Source organism: Trichosurus vulpecula, chromosome 2 (assembly GCF_011100635.1).
Source record: "Trichosurus vulpecula isolate mTriVul1 chromosome 2, mTriVul1.pri, whole genome shotgun sequence".
Taxonomy (NCBI): Eukaryota; Metazoa; Chordata; class Mammalia; order Diprotodontia; family Phalangeridae; genus Trichosurus; species Trichosurus vulpecula.
In genome coordinates this window covers 104,014,490-104,036,776 of record NC_050574.1, presented here as the reverse complement: position 1 = coordinate 104,036,776, position 22,287 = coordinate 104,014,490, and the positions used below count along the sequence as shown (strand labels likewise).

At 37.4% G+C, this 22,287-nt stretch overlaps 1 protein-coding gene and 1 pseudogene across 1 annotated transcript; both read left to right on the top strand.

Annotated features, from left to right (window-relative positions):
• Positions 1 to 2,662: 2,662 nt before the first annotated feature.
• On the top strand, positions 2,663 to 4,375 carry LOC118838902 (annotated as a pseudogene).
• A 10,869-nt stretch (positions 4,376 to 15,244) lies between these two features.
• On the top strand, positions 15,245 to 15,672 carry LOC118839126 (elongin-B). Its single transcript, XM_036746567.1, has one exon. It carries the CDS (start codon positions 15,288 to 15,290, stop codon positions 15,642 to 15,644), a length of 357 nt encoding a protein of 118 aa, XP_036602462.1. The 5' UTR covers positions 15,245 to 15,287; the 3' UTR covers positions 15,645 to 15,672.
• The last annotated feature ends 6,615 nt before the right edge of the window (positions 15,673 to 22,287 follow it).

The window sequence follows — 22,287 nt, the reverse complement described above, 5'->3', positions numbered from 1 at the left end:
TTCCTTTGCCCTGGAAGAGATTTCCTAGAAAAAGTTACCTAGGCTTGGGGTGGGAAAAAGAGATGTCTAGCCGTACTTCATGTTGGGTTTCCCTTTTGACAGGCTGAAGCAGAGGGGCTCTTGATTCCTTGGTACCTCAGTGCTGCCACTGAAGATATGGGGGAGGGAGTGGAGTAAAGGAAGAATTGAGATTGCTTCTGGAAGACAGTAGGGCCCTGTGAGCAGACTTGCAGTGCTGTAAACCAGGGACAGATGGCAAGAAGCAGAGTGGAAGAGGAGCAGATTGAATCATATTTGGGACCGATTGGTCTAGGATGAGTGTGCCATGAACCACAGCCATGGTAAATGATATCAAGTGATGCCAACTCTACTCCTTCCTCTTCCCCTCTTCACTCAGAGCACTCTCAGGGAAACCTCTGCAATTATAAAACTTTCCAAATCATTTTCTTTTTCCCTTTTACAGGCTAAGTGAAAATATACAGTGTGGAGCTGATTTCTATTTGAAAGCTTTTTACGGTTTTGTGGTGTCATGCTATGCTGCTGTTTTTGGATACCTTATGGTGTTTCAATAAATCACATGAACTTTGAGGGGGAAAAGAACTTTTTCAAAAATTTAATGAATGAGAGATATGAATGAAAAAGGAAATGCTCGAGTCTATTTTGGTGATTTTGAGCATATCACAGGCTATACATCTAGATTCATATAGAACCTAGGTGCCAGATTTATCCACCTACATACATCTCTTGGGAGAGAGTGTGGGCTGGTGAGGAGAATCATGTTACTCAAGTAAACTCAGGTTTAGTTGGAGGGCCATCAGGTGGCCAAATTCTATACTACACTGACCAACAAGTAAATTAATCAATTAATTATGTGACCATCTGCTGCAATCTGTAAGTTGCAAATGAAATAAGTTGTAAGCTGAGACCCAAGTACATAGACGGAGTTCTGGCAGTCCCATAACTTTTACCTGTGGCTCTGACCACCCAGACCACCTTTATTATTACAAATATTTAAAGCAATTTCCCTCTTCAGGATGTAAGTGTCTTGAGAGCAGTGACTTTTTTATTTGTCTTTCTGTTTGTTTTTTGGTCTCCCAGTGATTAGCATAATACTTGGCAAATATTAAGCACTTAATAAATGTATTCTATATTCATGTTTTCATTCATTCATTCAATTCTCTCTAACTGAAAGTTGTATGCATTTCATTCATTCAAGGCTTTCTAAATAAGGCAAACATTACCTCTATACTACTAGAAAATAAAAAGAAAATTATGAATAAAAACTCATATGTACCCACATGTATATATACAGATGTATGTATATATGTACACATATTAATGGGGTATATTGAAGGATAAGAATTACAGCTAGACATATCTCAGATAAAAAGCATATGCAGAGAGTATAAATATTGTTAAGATCACCTTAGATACTTTCAGATAAAGAAAATTTCTCCTTCAGGTTTTTAGAGTTTCTATTTCTCAGATGGTCTTCTCTTCTTTAAAATGCTAGTATTTGTGAAGGTCAAATGATGATTGACTGACAGCTGGGTAATTTGAAGCTTGATAGATTTTATTTCTATAGTGACAAAGCTTCATTAATGATTCCTTATCAGGTGTTCTTCAAAAGTTGGATGCTAATTGGCCAATGTGCATGTGCCTGAGCTTATAAATTTCTTTTCCTAGTACTAATTGGCCTTTGACGTGTAATCAACATAATTTTCCTCAAATGATCATGATTAGTCTTCAAATCACAAGTAACTCAGTAGTCACCTGTTACCTCAAAGGGTATGTATGATGAACTGGCAACCCTGATTGGTGGATATTTTAAAAAGGAGGTGGGTTAATAGTACCCAGCTCACCCTTATTATTTCATTATTAGGAGCATGACTAATCCTCAGGACCAATCCACAGCTAGAGAAAGAGGGCTGGCTTTCAGATGTGGCTGATCTAACCCCTCTCTAACACTCAAGGAAAGCCAGCTGTCCCATGGATCAATGAGGTATCTTGAGATCATTAGTAACCAGAGAGTACAGACAGAAGATTGGAAGAGGGGCTCAAAGAAAAATAAGGAATAATGCACCAAAGGTGAACTATATCATCACAGAGAGATGTACAAAATAGTCCTGGGTATCAGAACGTATGGATTCTAGTCCTAGGTCTGTTTTTAAGATGGTGGGTTCACTTTTTCTCAGCCATAGTTTCAGAATATTCAGAAGTAACTCATGACCTAGGACACCTTAAGACTATAGACTCACAAGAACTAAGTCCAGTCATGAGGGTTGGGAAGATCACTTCTTTTTCCTCTTGATCCATTGGTTCCACATAGAATTATTCCAGGAATATCTATAATATACTCATAATAGAGCTCATCCAATTCGCAACCTTTCTGATGTCATGGGCATCTTCAAGAATGAAGGACAGAGAGGCAGCAGCACACGCCCTCCACCTGCCCCGGGGTTGCTCTCCCCACTTCCTCCTTCCCCCTGCTTCCTCCTCCACCATGGGTGGGTGCCCCTTGACTTCCTGCAGGCCCCTATTGTTCCGCCCCTGCCTCCTACCCTTCCCTTTCCCACCCACTCCACCTTTTCCCTTCACTCACCTCATGCCCAAAGCTTTTGGTTTCTACTCCCACCAGTGAACAAAGGCTTGACCACTTTACAAAGTCCAAATCCCCAGAACACTGTTCGACATGGGCACCGGTGTGATTGAAGGTGGATTAAATGTCACTCTCACCATCCAGCTACTTATGCGTGGAAAGGAAGTTGGAAGCATTATTGGAAAGAAAGGAGAATTGGTCGAGAAGATGCAGGAAGAGAGTGGTGCGCTTATCAGCATCTCAGGAGGGAATTCTCCTGGGAGAATAATTACTCTGACTGGACCCACCAATGCCGTCTTTAAAGCCTTTGCAATGATTATTGACAAACTGGAAGAGGACATCAGCAGCTCTATGACCAATAGTACAGCTACCAGCAGACCCCCAAGTCACCCTGAGGCTTGTGGTCCCTGCTAGTCAGTGTGGCTCTCTCACTGGAAAAGGAGGATGCAGGATCAAGGAAATAAGAGAGAGTACAGGGGCTCAGGTCCAGGTGGCAGGTGATATGCTACAAAACTCAACTGAGCGGGCCATCACTACTGCTGGCATCCCACAATCTATCATTGGAGTCTCCCCCGAAGGGCGTGACCATCCTGGGTGAGGTAGTGAGAAAATAAAACGTGAAAACTTCGCAGGGAAAATATATGTATAAATATATATCTATATCTATTCATATCTATACTTAGAAATGTTTAAAAATCAAGAAATAGGGAAATAGGGAAGTGGAAAAATTCTGAGGCCATGAGAACCTGATTCCCAGCCTCTGGGAAAATTTATTTTTTTTACCCTGAAACTTTTTGTTCTTTCTTCTGATTCTGGTTTAAAGATTTGCTAAGTAAGAATAGGGTCACTGTGACCTGCTTTCCTTTACTGTAAAAGTACTGTAGAAGAATGGAGAGGGTCTCCCCCTCCCCTTATCTTATTCTCCTTCTTTAGATTTATAGATGCCACCTCAGTTGTAATCATTAACTAAGGGAATGGAAATTGGAGTTTCTGTGCCTTGATTTCCCGGTTCTTTGTCTAGTTTTTCGTGCTCAGATTGTAAGCCCACCTCCCAACCAATGTTGAGAAGGGTAAGAGGTAGGCGGGAATTCTCTTGCCTTAGGTATAATTATTGGTGCTTTGCTCCTTTATGGGGCCTCCCTTGGTGGATCTGTTCTGGCAGAGGATGCCCTATTCTCGCAAGAATCGAATAAAATTTTATTTCCGTTCCCACCCTGAGATGGCTCCTTATTAAAAATCACTTTTTTTAATTAGTGAGGGTTTTTCATCCCACACAATCCCATACTGGTCCAAGCTGTCCAGCTCTCCAGTCATCTTTGCAGGTGGTCAGGCCTGTACCATTCAAGGACAGTATGCCATTCCACAGCCAGATTTGACAAAGCTGCACCAGTTGGCAAAGCAACAGTCTCACTTTCCCTGATGCATGGCAACACTGGATTCAGTGGCATTGAATCCAGCTCTCCAGAGGTGAAAGGCTATTGGACAGGTTTGGATGCATCTGCTCAGACTACTTCTCATGAACTCACCATTCCAAATGACCTAATTGGCTGCATAATCGGGCGTCAAGGTGCCAAAATCAATGAGATTCATCAGATGTCTGGGGCTCAGATCAAAATTGCTAATCCAGTGGAAGATCTACTGATTGGCAGGTTACCATCACTGGATCTGCTGCCAGTATTAGCCTGGCCCATTATCTAATCAATGTCAGTCTTTCCTCAGAGACAGGAGGCATGGGGAGCAGCTAGAACAATGCAGACTCACCCATAACCCCCTTCTGCTGTTTCCCACCCATGACCCATCTGTGTAGTTTCTGAACAGTCAGCAATCCCAGGTTTTAAATAGTTTGTAAATTTTCATTTTCTACACAACTTTATCATCCACTCATGATTTTTTTAATTACAGCATTTTAATTCCTTTCTCTGTTCAGCTGTTAATGCTAAGAACCATATTTAGTTTTATAAGCTTCTCCCTTTTTTTTGTTTTTGGGTTTTTTTGGGGATCTTTTTTTTTCTGTTTTTGTCATTGAAATGTAAGAGTGGAATATTAATACATTTCAGTTTAGTTCTGTGATGTCAGGAATTTTTCAAAAAAAAAGTTAAAAGATGAACTGGAAAATAAAAAGAATGAAGGACAAACAACAAAGTATTAGTAACTGCCCCACTGGGGATCCAACTGGCCAGTTTCAGTTGGGCAATGCAACTCCTTCCTTCCTTCCTTCCTTCCTTCCTTCCTTCCTTCCTTCCTTCCTTCCTTCCTTCCTCCCTTCCTTCTTTCCTTCCTTCCATCCTTAGATCCTTCCATTCTTCCCTCTATCCACATAGGGAATCATACTCTTACCTGCAGGAGCTCTGCCAAAAGGAATATAAATTTTGATCCCTGAAATCTCACAAAATATTTTGGGATTTACAGGTTAGATTTGTTTGTTAAGGACCATGTCTTAAATCCAAATCACACTGGTTCTCACTGATTGGCAAACAATAGGCCCCAGCCCAAGCCTCCTTTGGTCATTGTTTAGGCTCTGGTGGCTCAGAGTGAATGTAAACAGCAATTGTTTTTGTTTTGGCCAGAAACCCTGATGATCTTCACCTCCCAGACTGATTTCTTTTACTTTTTTTTTGACTAGGTAGAAGAGGCCCTTCTCTGCCTCATTTCTTACCTAGCTTTGATCACTGAATGGGTGTTGCCTCAGACAACCTGAGACCTGGGAAAGACTTTAGCTTAAAAAGGCTAAGGTTTCCCATTGCATCTGTGGCCATCTCTAGTCATCCTCATCTATATCTTGCCACTGGATCCAGAAGGCTCCAGAGGAAAGAGTAAGGGTGGTGAATTTGTAAAGCCTTCACTCATTTGCAAGTCATGACATCACCTTCCTGATGCCATTGTCTTCTTCAAGGATGAAGGACAAACAAGAACAACAATGGAATGCATACTAAGTCTTCCCACAGGTGAATAACAGGGTCCTTAGCACTATAGAAGCTCTAAAAATAACAAATGATTAGCAGAACTGCCTTTAATTTGTTCCACAAAAATTGCAGTGGAGAGTCCTTACAATTTTCTCTGAAGATACACAAAGCACATGGTATAACTGTTGTCCTTCTTACTCACAGAGGACCAAAATGACATCATTATGTTGGGGTCAATGTACAGAGAGTCTAACTGTAGCTAATCAGCCTAATATGAGCTTAGAAGACTCTACTACAGATCAGGTATAAATAGTCCATAAGAACATCTGGAATGGAGATGTCTCTAAATTTCTGCATCTCACATTTCTTTTGAGCTACTGCAATTCCGTGTTGCTCATAGAGCACAGAGACTACTTTGATGCAGGCACACCATGCTGGATGGTAATTTTTCGGTGTCTCGATGCCTCACAATGTTTCTTGCCAGCAACAACCAAGAGACAGACCTATGATTTTCAGAGGACAGCCTATTTCCCTTCCATACAAAACACATAAACACTGGGCTAGCCCATTAGTAAAGGAAAATGAACTTGTGGTTGCCATCTGGTCAATATTATGGCATTCTGGCGACTCTGTAGCTTTTATAGATTCCCTCTCTGACTTTTAGTGCCACCCTGTAGTTTGAATGTCTCCTAGAAAACATAAATTCTCAAGGGCTCTTGAATATTCAGTTTCCTTCATATTGAACCTATACAGTTAATACTGAGGGTCCCAAAAGTATTGGTTAAGTTTTAAGCTTTAATGATTAAATGTTAATGCTTTAAACCATACTACAGCTTTTGGGACACTTTATATTACTTTTTGGATTCATACAAGGTGCAAAGACAACCCCAAAGGACTCATGATGGAGAGAGCTACCTACATCCAGAGAAAGAACTATGGATTCTGAATGCAGATTGAGGGACACTTTATGCTCACCTTTTTTTCCCCTTTCTTTTTTTTCTCTTTTTTTTTTTTATTTTTTTTTTGGTTTTGTTTCTTCTTTCTCATGATTCATTCCATTGGTCATAATTCTTCTTTACAACTTGACGATTATGTAAATAAGGTCAATGTCTTGGGGAGGGAAACAGGAAGGGGGGAAGAAAATCTGGAACTCAAAATTATGTGGAACTGAGTGTTGTAAAGTAAAAATAAAAAATCTCAAAAAAAATAAATGTAGAGTGCTATGTAAAAAAAAAGAATTCAATGAGTACTCTTCTTTTTCTCCAAGGAGCATGTTGTATTTCTGTATCAGGAAATTCCCTACTCTAAGAAGAAGATCCAAAGATTTATCCCTGACCTACCAAACTTGGCAACTCCTCAACTTGAGATAAGGAGCAAGACAATCCCTTGATTTGGAGCTCTTACCATGGGCAAAGAAGGCATACACACATCTGTTTCTGCCATTTCTTCTGAAGAAAATCTTTTAGTGACCTGAATGCTACCATCTCTCGAGCTGTGAAAGTCTACTTGAGGAATTCTAGTCTTTGACCTATGCTTAGCAGCCATGGGCAAGCATGTGTACCTCTATGTAAAGTAGTCATTACTAGATCCTGGGAGATAGACACTGTGATTGCACAGATCAAGTCTTATCTTCCAGTATTCATGACTGTTCTGGTGAATGCTGATCTGTTTTTGGAATAGAGGATAGTGACAGGTAGTCTGGCAGTATAAATTTATATGCTACAAAAAAGGACAACTCCTGAGACCATTTGAGTCATAGACAATTACTCTTCTATTCCAGCATTTGAAACCCAGATAATAGTTTCCTACTCTCCAGCAAAGGGATACAGATACTGTCTGTAAGCATACATAGAATCTAATGGGAATATTAGAACAAAATGTATCTATCACTCTTCAGAAAGAGGAGAAAAGCTGCTGTTTGCACACAATCTTAATCCTAACTGCAAACCTCCAAAAATCCACTAAGATGTTTTAGCAGTTACAGAAGTATTTAAATCATAGTTTGGAAATTTGCAGTAAAGATATTACATTTCAGTTACAATTTTTAGTCTCTAGTTTATAATGCCATAAATTTCTTCAAACCAGGAAAAATGTTTCCTTCCTTTTCTTGTCTGTCTTATCTCTTTGATCTCCAACCTTGACAAGGTTGTGAAGACAGAAAGAACCTCAAAGTTTGTCCTCCTTATCTCCCACAGAAAAACCAATCAAAAATTAGTGAAATCAAGTCCCTGATTATATTACCTACAGCTGGGAGAGTTGTTTCAGGCTTCATTAGCCTTCCCCACCCTTCTATGCTTCCCTTCTGTGGTATCTCATCACAGATTTTATGGGTGATGAAGTGCTTCCCTCCAAAGTTCTTCTAGCTAAAATGACTTTGTACATGCTAGAGAACTTCTGAAATAGAAGTCCCATCAAGCTCCCCTCACTGCCTGCATTACCCTTTCCTGGGTCCCACCTAAATCTTTATTCCCTCTTCTCTAATTTTCCTTATAAAAGTGATTTCTTAAGAGTATCATGGAAAAAAAAGAGTATCATGGTCTTTTTTCTTTTTTCTTTTTCCCTAGTAATCTAAGGCTGGTTTTTAACTTGTACAGCTGGCAATAATTCAAAGTACTGTCTTTTAGCTGACCAAATTTTCCTGCTACAATTTTCCCAGTCCCTACTGAGTGGTAAAGCTCAAATGGATACAAACTGGCAGGCTTTCCTTGTCCTGAGCTTCAGCAGCTTGCCTAAGCAGGAGTCAGTAGGAGGCTTGCCCATCCTAATTCCTTACTAACATTCTCTAGCAAATGAAGGGATACTCTCATACCCTGCAAGGCCATCTCTTGCCTTGCCTCTTCCCCATGAATGCTCCTCCATTTCTTTGTGGACAAATTGGAAAGAATTAAAATTTGGTTTTGGGACCTATTTCTCATTTTCCTTTCTGAGTTTGGGTATTTTAATTCTACAGTCACTTCATAGCTGACTCACTCCAGAGGAGTCTATACCAACTCAGGTTGGGGCAAAGACCTGGTGATGGCTGAAGAGTAGCAGTACTATTCCCCAGTGAGAACCACAAGAGCAAACAATCCTAATTCCTTTGTGGTCACCAAAATTGCTAAGATAAAAAAAATCAGGTTATAGCCTTGCCTTGATCAATTAAAGCAAACCCAGGAAGTAAGAACAAAATTTTTCCATACTCCAAGACAGCATGTGCTGGTGGACCAGTCAGAATTTGTTCAGTGTTCTGCCTTTTATAGACAAGAGTAAGCAATTTCCACATAACAGAAAGACAATCATGATTGGTCCAGATTTCAAATAAGGAGATGGATCAGTGCTGCCTCAGCTTTTGATTGGGTCATATAATCATGAGAAGATGAGATTAGAGAACATACTCACTATCTTATGCTACCACATACTCAAAGTTAAAACAAGGTATTTTTGTTTGTTTTAAAGGAGTCATGTAGACTGACAGCACAAATAGCTAATTTCTTACACAAGCACTTAACAGTCAGATTTGTTTTTATAAAGTAATATTTACTTCAAAGGTTTAGCAAAAATAAATACACAAACATACCCTCAAACACCTGGGGAAGCACAATTCCTTCTTTTACAACCTTAATCTCTGGGGACAAGGGAGATTAAGTTCACAGTTTATCTCAGTTCCAATATAACACAGTCCCAAAAAGTTCCAAGACCAAAGCCCCCTTGGGCTTATTTACCCATCATGATTGTTTCTCTGGGCTTTTTTGTTAGGTTAGAAGCAACACCAAGCTGCATTCTAGGTCATCATGACTTGAATTGAAGATCAGACTGCCTTCGCATAGAACTAAAAAGTTCAAACAAAATAGACTAGAACAAAACTCCAGACACAATTCTTGGGGTTATATGGTCTAAAAGGGAGAGGGGGAATGGCTGTCTTTCATGGTGCTCATTCTTTCAGTGCACATAACCTTCTCCCCCTCTGAAAACAGCTGCAAAGAGATTGTTTCAATCTGGTATTTCTGGCTATAAACCGAATGGAAAAAACCTACTCTCACCCATGTGGTGGGTAAATGATATTTGAAATATCACAAGATAGGAGAAGGGCAAATATCCTATTTTCAAAACAGAGAAGAAAACAGAATTTTTAAACTATGGGCTATTGAGCTGGACCTCAATTTCTGGGAAAATTCTAGAAAGGATCATTAAAAAGAAGGTTAGCAGATATCTGTGAAGGAAAGTAGTAATGAAAATGAGCCAAGATGGATTCTTTGAGAACAAATCATGCCATACTAACCTAATTTCTTTTTTATAGGATTACTAAATTAATAGGTGATGAAAATTACATAGATATAGATTATCTAAATTTAATAAAACTTTTGATAAAAATATCTGCTACTACTTTGTGGAAGAGGCAGAAAGAGATGAATCAGACAATAATTCAAATAGAAGGATTCATAATTGGATGCATTACTAGAATCAAAGAGTAAGGGTAGGTAAAATTTGAGACAAGCTGACTCTATATCAATATGTCAGTAAGTGTCCCATGTAATACCCCAGGGATCTGTACTTGGTTTGGTGCTGTCTAACATTTTTATCATTGACTTGGACAAAGCCATAGATGATAGGATCATCAAATTGGAGGATGACACAGAGCTGGATGGAATAGCTAACACACTGTTTATCAGGTGAGGATCCAAAAGGTTCTTGAAAGGTTAGAAAATTATGCTAAACCTAACAATGTGAAAACAATAGAGATAAATTTAAAGCTTTGGATTTAGGTAAAAATATCAATTAAAGTAATATCAATGCAAACATATATATGAACCAAATGGCATAGCATCCAAATTCTTAAAGGAAAAATTAAATGAGTTACAGGAAAAAGTAGTATAACTATAGTAGTGAGGGACCTCAACTTTCCCCTCTCAGAAGTGGATAAATCTAACTATGAAACAAATAAGAAAGGAGTTAAGAAGATGAACAGAACTTTAGAGTTTGAAATGATAGAACTTTGTAGAAAAGCAAATGGGGACAGAAAGGAATATAACTTTTTTTTTCCTTAGCTGTACATGTAAACTTTACAAAAATCAGCCATTTATTAAGGCATAAGAACCTCACAAACAAATGCAAAAAGGTAGAAATATTTAATTCACCCTTTACAGATCATAATGTGATAAAATTAATTTTGATAAATGTCTCTGGAAACATAGATTAAAATTAGTTGGAAACTAAATAATCTAATCCTAAATAATGAGTGGGTCAAAGAACAAATCATAGAATCAATGATTTCACTGAAGATAATAATAAGGTAATATATCAAAATTTGTGGGAAGCAGCCAAAACAGTACATAGAGGAAAATATTTTTCTTCTAAAACCATACATCAATAAAGGAAAGAGCAGATCAATGAATTGGTCATGCAACTAAATAAACTAGAAAAAGAACAAATCAAAAATCCCAATTAAACTCCAAAGTGGAAATCCTGAAAATCAAAGGAGAAATTAACAAAATTGTAAGCAAAAAAAAAATACATTGAACTAATACAGTAAAACTAAGAGTTGGCTTATAAAGAAAAACAAAATAATCATTGATTAATTGGATTTTAACAAAAGAAAATCGACATCCAAGGTGAAAGTAGTGAACACACCACCACTGAAGATGAAATTAAAGCAAGTATTAGGAATTCTTTTTCTCAATTATGTACCAGTAAAATTGACAATCCAAGTGAAATGGATGAATATTTCTAAAAATTTTAATTGCCCAGGTGAATAGGAAAGGAAATAAAATAATAAAATAACCATATCTTAGAAAAAAGAAATTGAAAAAGCTATAAATGAGCTCTTTAAGAAAAAAATCATCAAGACTAAGTGAATCCTACCAAATATTTAAGGAACAATTAATCCCACTTCTATATAAAATAATTGAAAAAATGTGTAAGGAAGGAGTCCTGTGTAAATATGTCTTTGATAGCTAAACCAGTCAGGGGAAAAACAGAGAAATAAAACTATAGAGCAATTTCTTTAATAAATATCAATGCAAAAATTTAATTAAAAATACTAGCAAGATTACATCAATGTATCACAAGGATCATGCATTATCATCAGATGGGATTTTTACCAGGAATTCAGGGCTGATTTAATATTAGGAAAATTATAAGCATAATTTACCATATCAGTAACAAAACCAACAAAAATCATGTTTTTATCAATAGATTTAGAAGAGACTTGACAAAATGTGACAGCCATTCCTATAAAAACACTAGAAACATAGGAATAAATGGTTTATTTCTTAAGTAGTATCTAGCTAAAACCAAGAGCAAGCATTATTTGTAACAGGGATAAACTTGAAGTCTAAAAGGATCAGGGTAAAACAAAGATGTTTATTATCTCCACCATTATTCAATATTGTAGTAGAAATGCAAGCAGTAGCAATAAGACAAGAAAAAATTGAAGGAAAAAACATAGGTATTGAAGAAACAAAACTATCACTCTTTGCAGATGTTATGATGGAAGTCTACATGCCAAGACAAACCCAGGGCGTATGTGAACACAATTATGAAACACTTCCTACAAATAAGAACAAATTTAAACAAGTGGAGAGACATTAATTGTTCATGGGAAGGTTGAACCAATATAAGAAAAATGACAATTGACTTAGTGTGTGGGTAAGCAAAATGGGCTCCTTAGCACTTAGTTCAACAAGTGTCCTTGAAGAGTTTGGCTTTTGTTTGCTTTGAGTAATTCAGTGTATTTCATTGAGTCTTACTAAGTGCTAAGCCCCAGGCTCTAACCCCTGTTAGGTGTTAACCTAACCTATGTGGGTGTGGATTGGTAACTGAGGTGGGGCCCAAGGTGGGGCTAACTCAGGGGAGGGCCTAGTTTTACACATGAGTTTGAGTGATAGGTTTGGGACATCAGAGGCTCTTAGACCACGTGGGTTTAAGTCACCTCGTTGTGATGATTATAGGTCACATGGGTGACTCACCCCTGATACTGAAAAAGATATAAAACCAGGGGTTGGCCTTCTCTTCTTTGGAGCTCTTTCCCATAGCAGTGGTGGCGAATGTGACTCTGGGCCAGCCCTTGTTCTGAGCTCCCGGGCTGAACCTAGATGTTGGTAACTATGAATTGTGTTGGGTCTGTCTGTTTGTAATTTGTTTAAGGGCTCTCATTTGTGCTGGTGTGCTGATGCAGAGACTCCAGGCAGCTGTAGCTAAGGCCCTCCAGCTTGTAACCTGGATGCTGGGACTTTGTTAAACTCCGGTAACTACGTGTTGGGATTTGAATCAGACAAGGTCTGTCTGTTGATGTTTGTAATTTGTTTGTATTTTGTTCTGAAGTTCAATGCACTGACTTTTTCCCCTGAACTAAGTGAATGATATTTGTATGCTGAATTAAAGTAAGCTTGTCAACCCCTTCACATAGCTTTCCTTAGTTAAGCAGATCAAAAGAACCTGTGCTTTTGCAGGGTGCTGGCAGCTTTCTGGGTGCTGGCTGTTGGTGGATCTTACACCCCCACAGAAGCTGCTAGCTGGATGGTTGAAACACTTAGTCAGTGACATACCAATCAAACTACTGAAGAATTATTTTATAGAGCTAAGAAAAAATAGGTACAAAATTCCTCTGGAAGAACAAAAGTTCAAAAATATAAAGGGGATTAATGGGGAAAAATGTAAAGAAAGTTACCCTAGCAGTACCAGATTTCAAACTATGGTACAAAGCAATACTCATGAAAACAATGTAACTGACTAAGAAACAGAGTAGTAGATTGGTGGAACAGATTAAGCACACAATATACACTGGTAAATGGCCATGGTAATCTAGGGTTTGATAAACACAAAGATTCAAGCTGTGGGGGCAAGAACTCACCATCTGACAAAAACTGCTTGGAAAACTGAAAAGCAGTTTGGAAGAAACTATGAATAGGCCCACATTTCATCTTGTTGAGACATAAAAGGTGATAGATATCATGAGTAAATTAGGGAGCATTTTTTTAAAATAACCTGTCAGATCTATGGATAAGCTAAAAGTTTATGACTGCGTAAGAGACAGAGAGGATCATAGAAAGTAAAATAGATAATTTTAATTATGTGAAATCAAAATTTTTGCACAAACAAAACAAATGTAGTCAAAATTAGAAGAAAAATTAGAAACTGGGGAAAATTATAGCAACTTTCTCTGATAAGGGCATCATTTGTCAAATATATAGGGAACTGAATCAATTTTTTTTTAAAAAAGAGCTGTTTCCCAATTGGTCAGGAAATGTATTCGTAGTTTTCAGAAGAAGGAAACAAAGCTATTATAGTCACATAAAATTTTCTAAATCACTCTTGAGTAGAGAAATGCAAATTAAAACAACTCTGGGATACTACCTCAGCATGACAGAAGAGGAAAAAAAATGACATCCTGGAGGGGATGTGGAAAAATTGGGACACTAATGCACTGCTGGTGGAGTTGTCAACTAATTCAACCATTCTGGAGAACAATTTGTAACTACACCTAAAGGACTAAAAAACTGCATACCTTTTGACCCAGGAATACCACTACTAGGTGTGTATCCAAAGAAATCAAAGAAAAGGGAAAAAGGACTTATTTGTACAAAAATATTTATAGCACCTCTCTTTGTGGTGGCAAAGTATTGGAAATTGAGGGGATGTCCATCAATTGAGGAACAACTGAAAAAGTTGTGGTATGTGATTATGATGGAATACCATTGTGTTATAAGAAATGATGAACAGGTTGCTTTCAGAAAAAAATGGGAAAATTTATATGAACTGATTCTGAATGAAGTGAGCAGAACCAGGAGAACATTGTATACAACAACAGAATATTGTAAGGATACTCAAATGTGAAAGACTTACCTACTCTGATTAAGACAATGATCTCAGACTATCCAAAGGCCCCATAATGAAAAATGTCATCCACCTCCAGAGAGAGAGCTGAAAAACTTTGAGGGCAGATTGAAAGCACACTTTTTTACTTTATTTTTCTTGCGGCCCTTTTTTGTTTTCTCTTGCAACATTGCGAATATGGAAATAAATTTTGTATGGCCTTACCTGTGTTATTGGTATCATATTCCTTGCCTTCTCAAGATGTAGGGCAGGGGCAGCTGGGAGGAAGAGAATTTGGAATTCAATTTTTTAAAATGATTGTCTTATATATATAATTGGGAAATATTTAATGAAATAAATAAAAATATGTTTTAAAAATCAACTCCACAAATATAAGATAGAGGAGGCATGGATAGATATTAGCAGGATTTTCTTTTTTTTCCTTTTTATTGATCTAGGGCTTTTTAGTGGACTAGAAGCTCAATGTGAGTCACTAATAGGACATGGCAGTCAAAAAAGCTGATAAATTTTGAACTTCTTAGGAGAGGTATAGCTTCTAAGAAAGGAGAAATAAGAGTACACTGGACTTTGCTCTTGGCAGACTTCATCTGGAATATTGTATTCATTTCTGGATATTGAACATTAAGAATGAGATTGATTAATAGGGGAGTGTTCAGAGGAGAGCAACTAAAATTTTTAAGGACCTTGATTTTTTGACATATGACTGTTGGTTGAAGAAATTGAATTGTAGAGCCTGAAGAAAAGGAAGTTTGGAGGGAAATAATAGCCATGTGCAAATATTTGACTGAAGGGCTATTGAGTGGTTGAGAGGATTAGACTTGTTCTATTTGAACTAAGGGGACAGAACCAGAAACAATGGGTAGAATTTGCAAATCACTACAACTTTCCAAAAGTGGAATAGCTTATTTTGAAAGTTGATTGACTTGAGATTGCGCCGGGCAGTTGATTGGGGGGGAGGGAAGCTAGACGCCGAGATGGACGTGTTCCTGATGATCCGGCGCCACAAGACCACGATCTTCACAGACGCGAAGGAGTCGAGCACAGTGTTCGAGCTGAAGCGCATCGTGGAAGGCATCCTCAAGAGGCCCCCGGATGAGCAGCGGCTCTACAAGGATGACCAGCTGCTGGATGACAGTAAGACCCTGGGCGAGTGTGGCTTCACAAGTCAGACAGCCAGGCCTCAAGCACCAGCCACTGTGGGGCTGGCCTTTCGAGCCGATGATGTATTTGAAACCTTGCGCATCGAGTCTTTCTCCAGCCCTCCAGAACTGCCAGATGTCATGAAGCCTCAAGACTCTGGAAGTGGCACCAATGAGCAAGCTGTGCAGTGAGGGCCTAAGGCCCCACACCCCCTATAGTGACCTGATACAATAAAAAATTTTGGTGTTAAAAAAAAAAAAAAAGTTGATTGACTTCCTCTCCATGGAGGTCTTCAAGCAGAGGCTGAATGATCACTTGTCTGCTACATTATAGTGGGAATAGAGATACTTTCATGTACAATTTGGATTAGATCACTGCTCAGGGCCCTTCCAATGTTCAAAATCTGCAATTCTGACAATTAAATTTAGGTTTTTAATTCTTATTTCCCTCCTATTTTCTCTGCAAGGAAGAATTAATTTTGGACTGGAAAGAACAGAATAAAAATGGCAAATAAGGTCTTTGCTACCTAAGATAATTAAGGAAGTAATAGAGCAACTAGATGGCCTTGAAGAATTCAAGTCAGGAATTGGGGAAAGGAACAAGGAAAGTGAATAAACATTTATGTAACATCTACCATATGCCAGGAGCTATGCCAAATACTTTACAAATTTCATCTCACTTGAGGAAACTACTGCTATTATCCACATTTCACAGTGGAGAAAACTGAGGCTAACAGAGGCTAAGTGACTTGCTCAGGGCCGTGACCCAGCAAATATGAAAGGCTGGTTTTGAACTCAGGTGTTTTAGGTGTTTCACTTAGCTGAATTGGCAGATGTGACTGCTGAATGACTGCTCAGGACCTTTTTAAGCTTGTAGAGAATTGGAGAGTAATAAGAAGTAGATGAAAGCAAACTTTCTCTTGCATTTTTTTCCAAAGGAAGGGAATGAAATATGCAAATGATAGGACCAAGTTAGGGAGGATGGCTTTTATTCCTAACCAAATTCTATGATGTATTATAAGGTGGATTGTTAGAGAACATCTACAAAAGGAGGAAGTTGCCACAAAGAGCCAACATGGCTTCATTGGAATCTTTTCCAGGGTAGCCTAATTATACTGTGTGACAAAGTTATCAGAATGCTATCCATGTTAATAGAATGGTATAGTTATAGCTGAGCTTTATTTTACCAAAGCATAAATTCTCTCATGTTATTCATGAGAACAAGATGGAAAAACATGGCTTAGCAGAAAGTACAGTTCAGTGCATCCTGTGCTGCCTGAATCGCTGGATTTCAAGTCTAGTGCATTAGTGCTTCAATGACATTAATGATCCATATCAAGTTGGAGGGAGCTCTCCAGTGGAATGCCCATGGATATGTGCTTGGTGCGATGATATTGAGCATTTTTATCAATTACTTAGATAAAAATATAGAAATCATGCTTATCGAATGTGTACACTTAATTGTCTCTAATGTCCCTTCAAGCATTGCTGGTTAATGAGGTATTACACAAAATCACAAGCAGCATTTCTTGCATGGCTAATAATTTTTTTTCACAGTGTTGTGCTTCCTTGGATATGGAAATTTCTGAACTGAATGAGGTTGAACATTTGTCTGAAACGTTTAAAAAATCCATACTGAAACAGATATTGTAGACATAACAGTTCTTTTTCTTGATGAATGCTACAACCACTATACTAGGGACATTATACACACATCTGTGTATGTGCATGTGTTAGTATATATGCACATGTTTATATATGTATACACATACATGTAAATATTTATATCCATGCCTGTATACATGTGTGCATGTGAGCATATACATGAAAGTGAGTGTGTGTGTGTGTGTGTATAAACTTCAAATTTCCATTCAACAGAGTGAAAATGTTTCTAGCCTTGGTTTTAACAAAGAGGTATATGTAGAAAGCTGGAATAGGTTTGCAGAGGCCACATATGTAAAGAGACAAATTATGTGCTATAATGTTATCTCTTAAAGTTTATCAGTCCTGAATGAGTGCCTGGTTATCTCTTCATTTCCAGCAGAGGGCAGGAAAGGGACAACTGAAGAATTCAATAGGACACAGAAAGCAAGACAAAAAAAAAAAGATGCTGGATTCTAAGAACCCAAACCCAAGCCATCTTTAGAGGTTTTGGAGGATCCTTATGAATAACCTGGAATCAAAGGAGAAAGTAATGAGGAAGTATGCATTTTGTGAGCTTGGCATTGTACCTAGAATTTTGTTAAGCATTGTGGAGAATGGAAGACAAGAGCCTACCCTTTCCTCAAGGGTTTACAGTCTAATCAGGGGAGTATAAGATGAACACCTAATTCTCAAGCATAAGTCCGACTCCCCTATTCAAGAAGATTCAGTGGCTCCCCTATTTCATCTATGAGTTCCTATATTTTACATTTAGTCATCCTGAATCTTGCTCTAACCTACTTTTCTAGACTGATCACAAATTACTCCCTCACATGTGCTATACTCATTCTGTTCTCCTCATACACAGCATTATATCTCCCTTTGTGCATTTCTCCACATTGCTTCTCATCGTTGAAAGGTATTCCTTACCTTACTTCCACCTCTTAGAATAATCCATTGTTTTCTCCAGAACTGAGTGGAAGAACTACTCCTTAGACAAGGCTTTTCTTGATCTCCCTGGTTACCAGTGCTGTCACCATAAAAAAACAAAAGGGTTTACATTTCCTTTGCTAATATTTGTATTGCCTTATCTGTGCATGTACTTTTTTTTTTTCTAAAAGAATGTAAGTTCTTCGAGAGTAGGAACTATTCCATGTTTTTGTCTTTATATCCCCCATATATAGCACAATACTTGCCACAGAGAAGGTAACTGTAAATGCTTGTTAAATGAATGAATAAATAATAAAGAATGCAGTATAGAACTAATGCTAATTCTATAAAACACAACTCTGTAAAATACACTTCACTCAATAAATCTTATTCATTCTGTAGCAAATTAATAATCTTGCAATAAGTTTCATGTATATCCCTCTTTACTTTTGAGTCACCATCCCCTGTGTATTGAGAGGTATGGTAAACTGAGGAAATGAAAAATAATTTTACTACAATCTAAAGGGAAATGTTATTGAAAATGGTTAAAATATCCTGCTCCAAAGTAATAATCCAATGAAAACATTAATATAAGGCCATGAATCAAGTAGGTTAAAGATAACCTCTAAGTTTTCTTCCAGCTCTAAAATTCTCTGCTTCACTCTTTTTGGAATGATTTGTGCCATTATGATCCCTGTATTGGCCCAGGGAATGCCTTAGATCTTCATATATCATAGTAAAGTGGAAAGGAGATTAGCTGTGAAGTTGGAGCTCATGGTTTCAGATCCAACCTATTAAGCATACTACCTTTGTGAACTCCCTGGGCCTCAGTTTCCTCACCTATAAAATAAGGGATTTGGGCTAGGTGACCTTTGACATCTCTTCTGATTCTAGCATATGATCCTTTAGCATTGACTAATTGTTCCGAGCATTGTAAGATGCTCAGAACAATTTGCCAATGATATTACAGAATATTTGAGGGCATGTACTATAAAGACTAGTTGAAGAAAATAATAACATTCAGTCTAGAGAAGATTTAGAGAGTACATGAGTATACAAACTTCTGAAGGGCTATCATGTGAAAGGATTCATTTATTCTACTTTGTTCATCCACAGAGAAGGAAGAAACATACATAAAAGTTACAGGGCAGCAAATGTTGCTCAACATAAGAAGTTCCTAACATTCAAAATTGTTGAAAAGTGTAATGGGCTACTGTGTGAGGTATTGGATCCCTCATTTTTGAAGGTTCTAAGGTAGACGTAGCTTGGGATTATTGCACACCAAGGATATTCCTAGGAATGAAGATGACCTGGGTTTGAATCATGTGTGACCATGGATAAGTCATAACACAGCCGATCTTGTTTCTTCTTTATATAGTTTTCATTTCTAGCTAACTTGCATTTTTTTTACTGTTTTATTTTTCTCTTGCAGAGAGAATCAGGAAGAAGGTGAAGGGAATAAGCATTTACATAAAACCTACTATGTGCCAGGTATTGTGCTAGGCACAATTTTACAAATATTATCTCATCTGATCTCACAACAACCCAGCAAGGTAGGTGCTATTATCATGCCCAGTTGAAGAAGTCAGAGCAAATGGAGGTTAAGGAATTTGCCCAGTATCACACAGATAGTAAGTATCTAGGTTAGGTTTCAGTTCAGGTCTTTCTGAATCCAAGCCCAGTGCTCTACATACTGTGCCACCAGCTGTGTTTAATAGAAAGCCAAATAGCAGGTTTGAAAATGGATTGCCATGTTTACTGTAAGTCCACATCTCCCCAAAGCTGACAAAACTTGAAATGCCAGTACACGATTGCTCTTGGGCTGATTTCTTGACTGCAAAACAGCAGAAGTGACCCATTAGCAATTAAACCTTATGCTAAAATAGTCTTATTATTGAGTACTAGAGAAAAAATGTGAAATGAATAAATGATAAAATGTTTCACGTATAGAAACTTTTTGTATATATTTAATAGTTCACAAGGATAAACATTTGATTTTTAATTGTTTGTACTAATGTTGCTGTCAGCATCTTGAATGAGATATCATTTATTAGGGCATTTTCATAAGATGACCATATAGAAGATTTATTATACTGATTTTTCCCTGTCAACTTACTTGAAATCTTTTCTCAATGCCTCATCTTATTTCTGAAGGATTGTATCTAATTCTTAAATGAAGTAAACAGAACTAGAACATTGTATTCGATGACTACAATGATGAGTCATTGAATATAGTAATCATATGCAAGCATCAACCTCCTTTCAGTAGAGAAGTGGGAGACAGACTGAAATATTTGAGATCAATTGTCACATGGGGTCATGGTATCATCTAGTTTGACTTTTTGTTACAAGGGAGGACATACTGGAAGACACTGAAGTGGATATATAAGGAAATGACTGTTGAAAATAAAAGAGTCATTAATAAGAAATTTATAAAAACAAAGACGTCATGTTACAGCATCCTAATCTTCAAGTGGACAAAAAGAATTTTTTCTTAAAATAAACAACTGACAAGTGAATGACATCTATCTGGCTATGAGTGAATAGTCCAACATCCTTAGACAACTGCTCCCTATCAGCACATAAATGTGACAATTATTTAGGTGTATTTGGTTTTGTTCCTTAAGTACAGATCTTGGTTATACATATTACTGCCTATCAGATCTTGAAAAAAAATCTCTTCACTACCATAGGTCTCAGTTTCCTAATCTGCAAAATCAGAAGGATGGATTAGATGATATCTAAGGTCCTATCCAAATAAAATTCTAGAATTCTTTGACATGATGATTTTTCCTTGGTTTCCAATAAGACTCAGGTGTATGTTGGCCTTAATCAGGCTTCCTTTCTCCAAATTTAATACTTTTGTTTCTGTTTTTATTTTTTCTACCATACCAAGCTACTTCTCTAAGCCAATCATTATTTGATAGGTCAGAAAGTTAAAAGGAAAGTTCTATAGCATCCAAGGCTAGAAACATTAATATATTGATACCTGTCTAAATAGATGCAGGAGTACGACTAATTTTTAGCATCATGATTGTAGTCGGTTGCAGTTTTGTTATATTAATAGTTTTAGGCAATAAAGAAGAATGGGGACCCTTGGTTGTCCGAATAAAAGAGGATGAGAGAGCTAACTTATACTTCAAATAATCTCATCCCATTTGGAAATTATGCCAATTTGCTAAAATTATAAAAATATGGTCGTTGTTCAATTGTGTTCAGTTGTGTTTAACTCTTCATGACCCCATTTCTTGGCAAAGAAACTGGAATAGTTTACCATTTCCTTCTCTAGCTCACTTTGAGCTAGATGAGAAAACTAAGGCAAATAGTGTCTGAGGCCAGATTTGAACTCAAAAAGATAATTCTTCCTGACACCAGTCCCAGCAATCTATCCACTGGGCCACCTAGGTGCCCCAAACCATGAGCAATCATTGCCTTTCTGAATGCTTATCATGAATTAAATTCATGTGTTCATAACAGATAAAAGGACACCATAAAATTAATTTTACCACCAAAAAGCCATTCTCCCACAACCTATTTGGGATAGCTGAAACATAAGAAGGTGCTATTATTACTCTCCTAAAATATTATAATTCTTTGATATAACATGTTTGAAATTGTTTTATATTTCCCACAAGGATGATGTTTTAAATCATCTAGGAAGCAGCCACTACTAATTTACTAAGATATGTGTAGCCCAAACATTTAAAATCCACATTGTATTAGCAACTGATTTCATGTCATGTCTGAAGAAGGTAACGTGCCATAGTGGGAAATACACTGTATTCCTAGTCAGAAGATATACACTTGAATGTCTGTTCCAACACTTAATAGATGTGTGATCATTAGTAAAATAACTTAACCTCTCAAAGATTTCATGGTAAAGTGAAGATAACAATGCATATAAAATTCCATAATGGTCAGAAAGACGTGGTCTCAAATTCTACTTTATCATATTCTAACTGTGTGACCTTTCAGCACCTCAAGCAAATCTCAAAGAAAATTAGTTAAAGAGCAATTGCCCATATGAATTGGTAGAGGGAAATTTCTCAATGGGAAATTCCCTTTATCAGTGAAGACATAGGGCCAATCCAAAACCAGTTGTGTAACATACAATATTTACTTAGAGAATTTCTGCAAGCAAAGTATATTGCAAGTTTTAAAGCAAAATAGCAACGTAAGTTATCAAATTGTCAAATTTAGGATTTCGCCTTATAGTTGCTTCTCTCCCCTGTTTTGGGTGAAAGTCACTTCCCATTTGGTCACC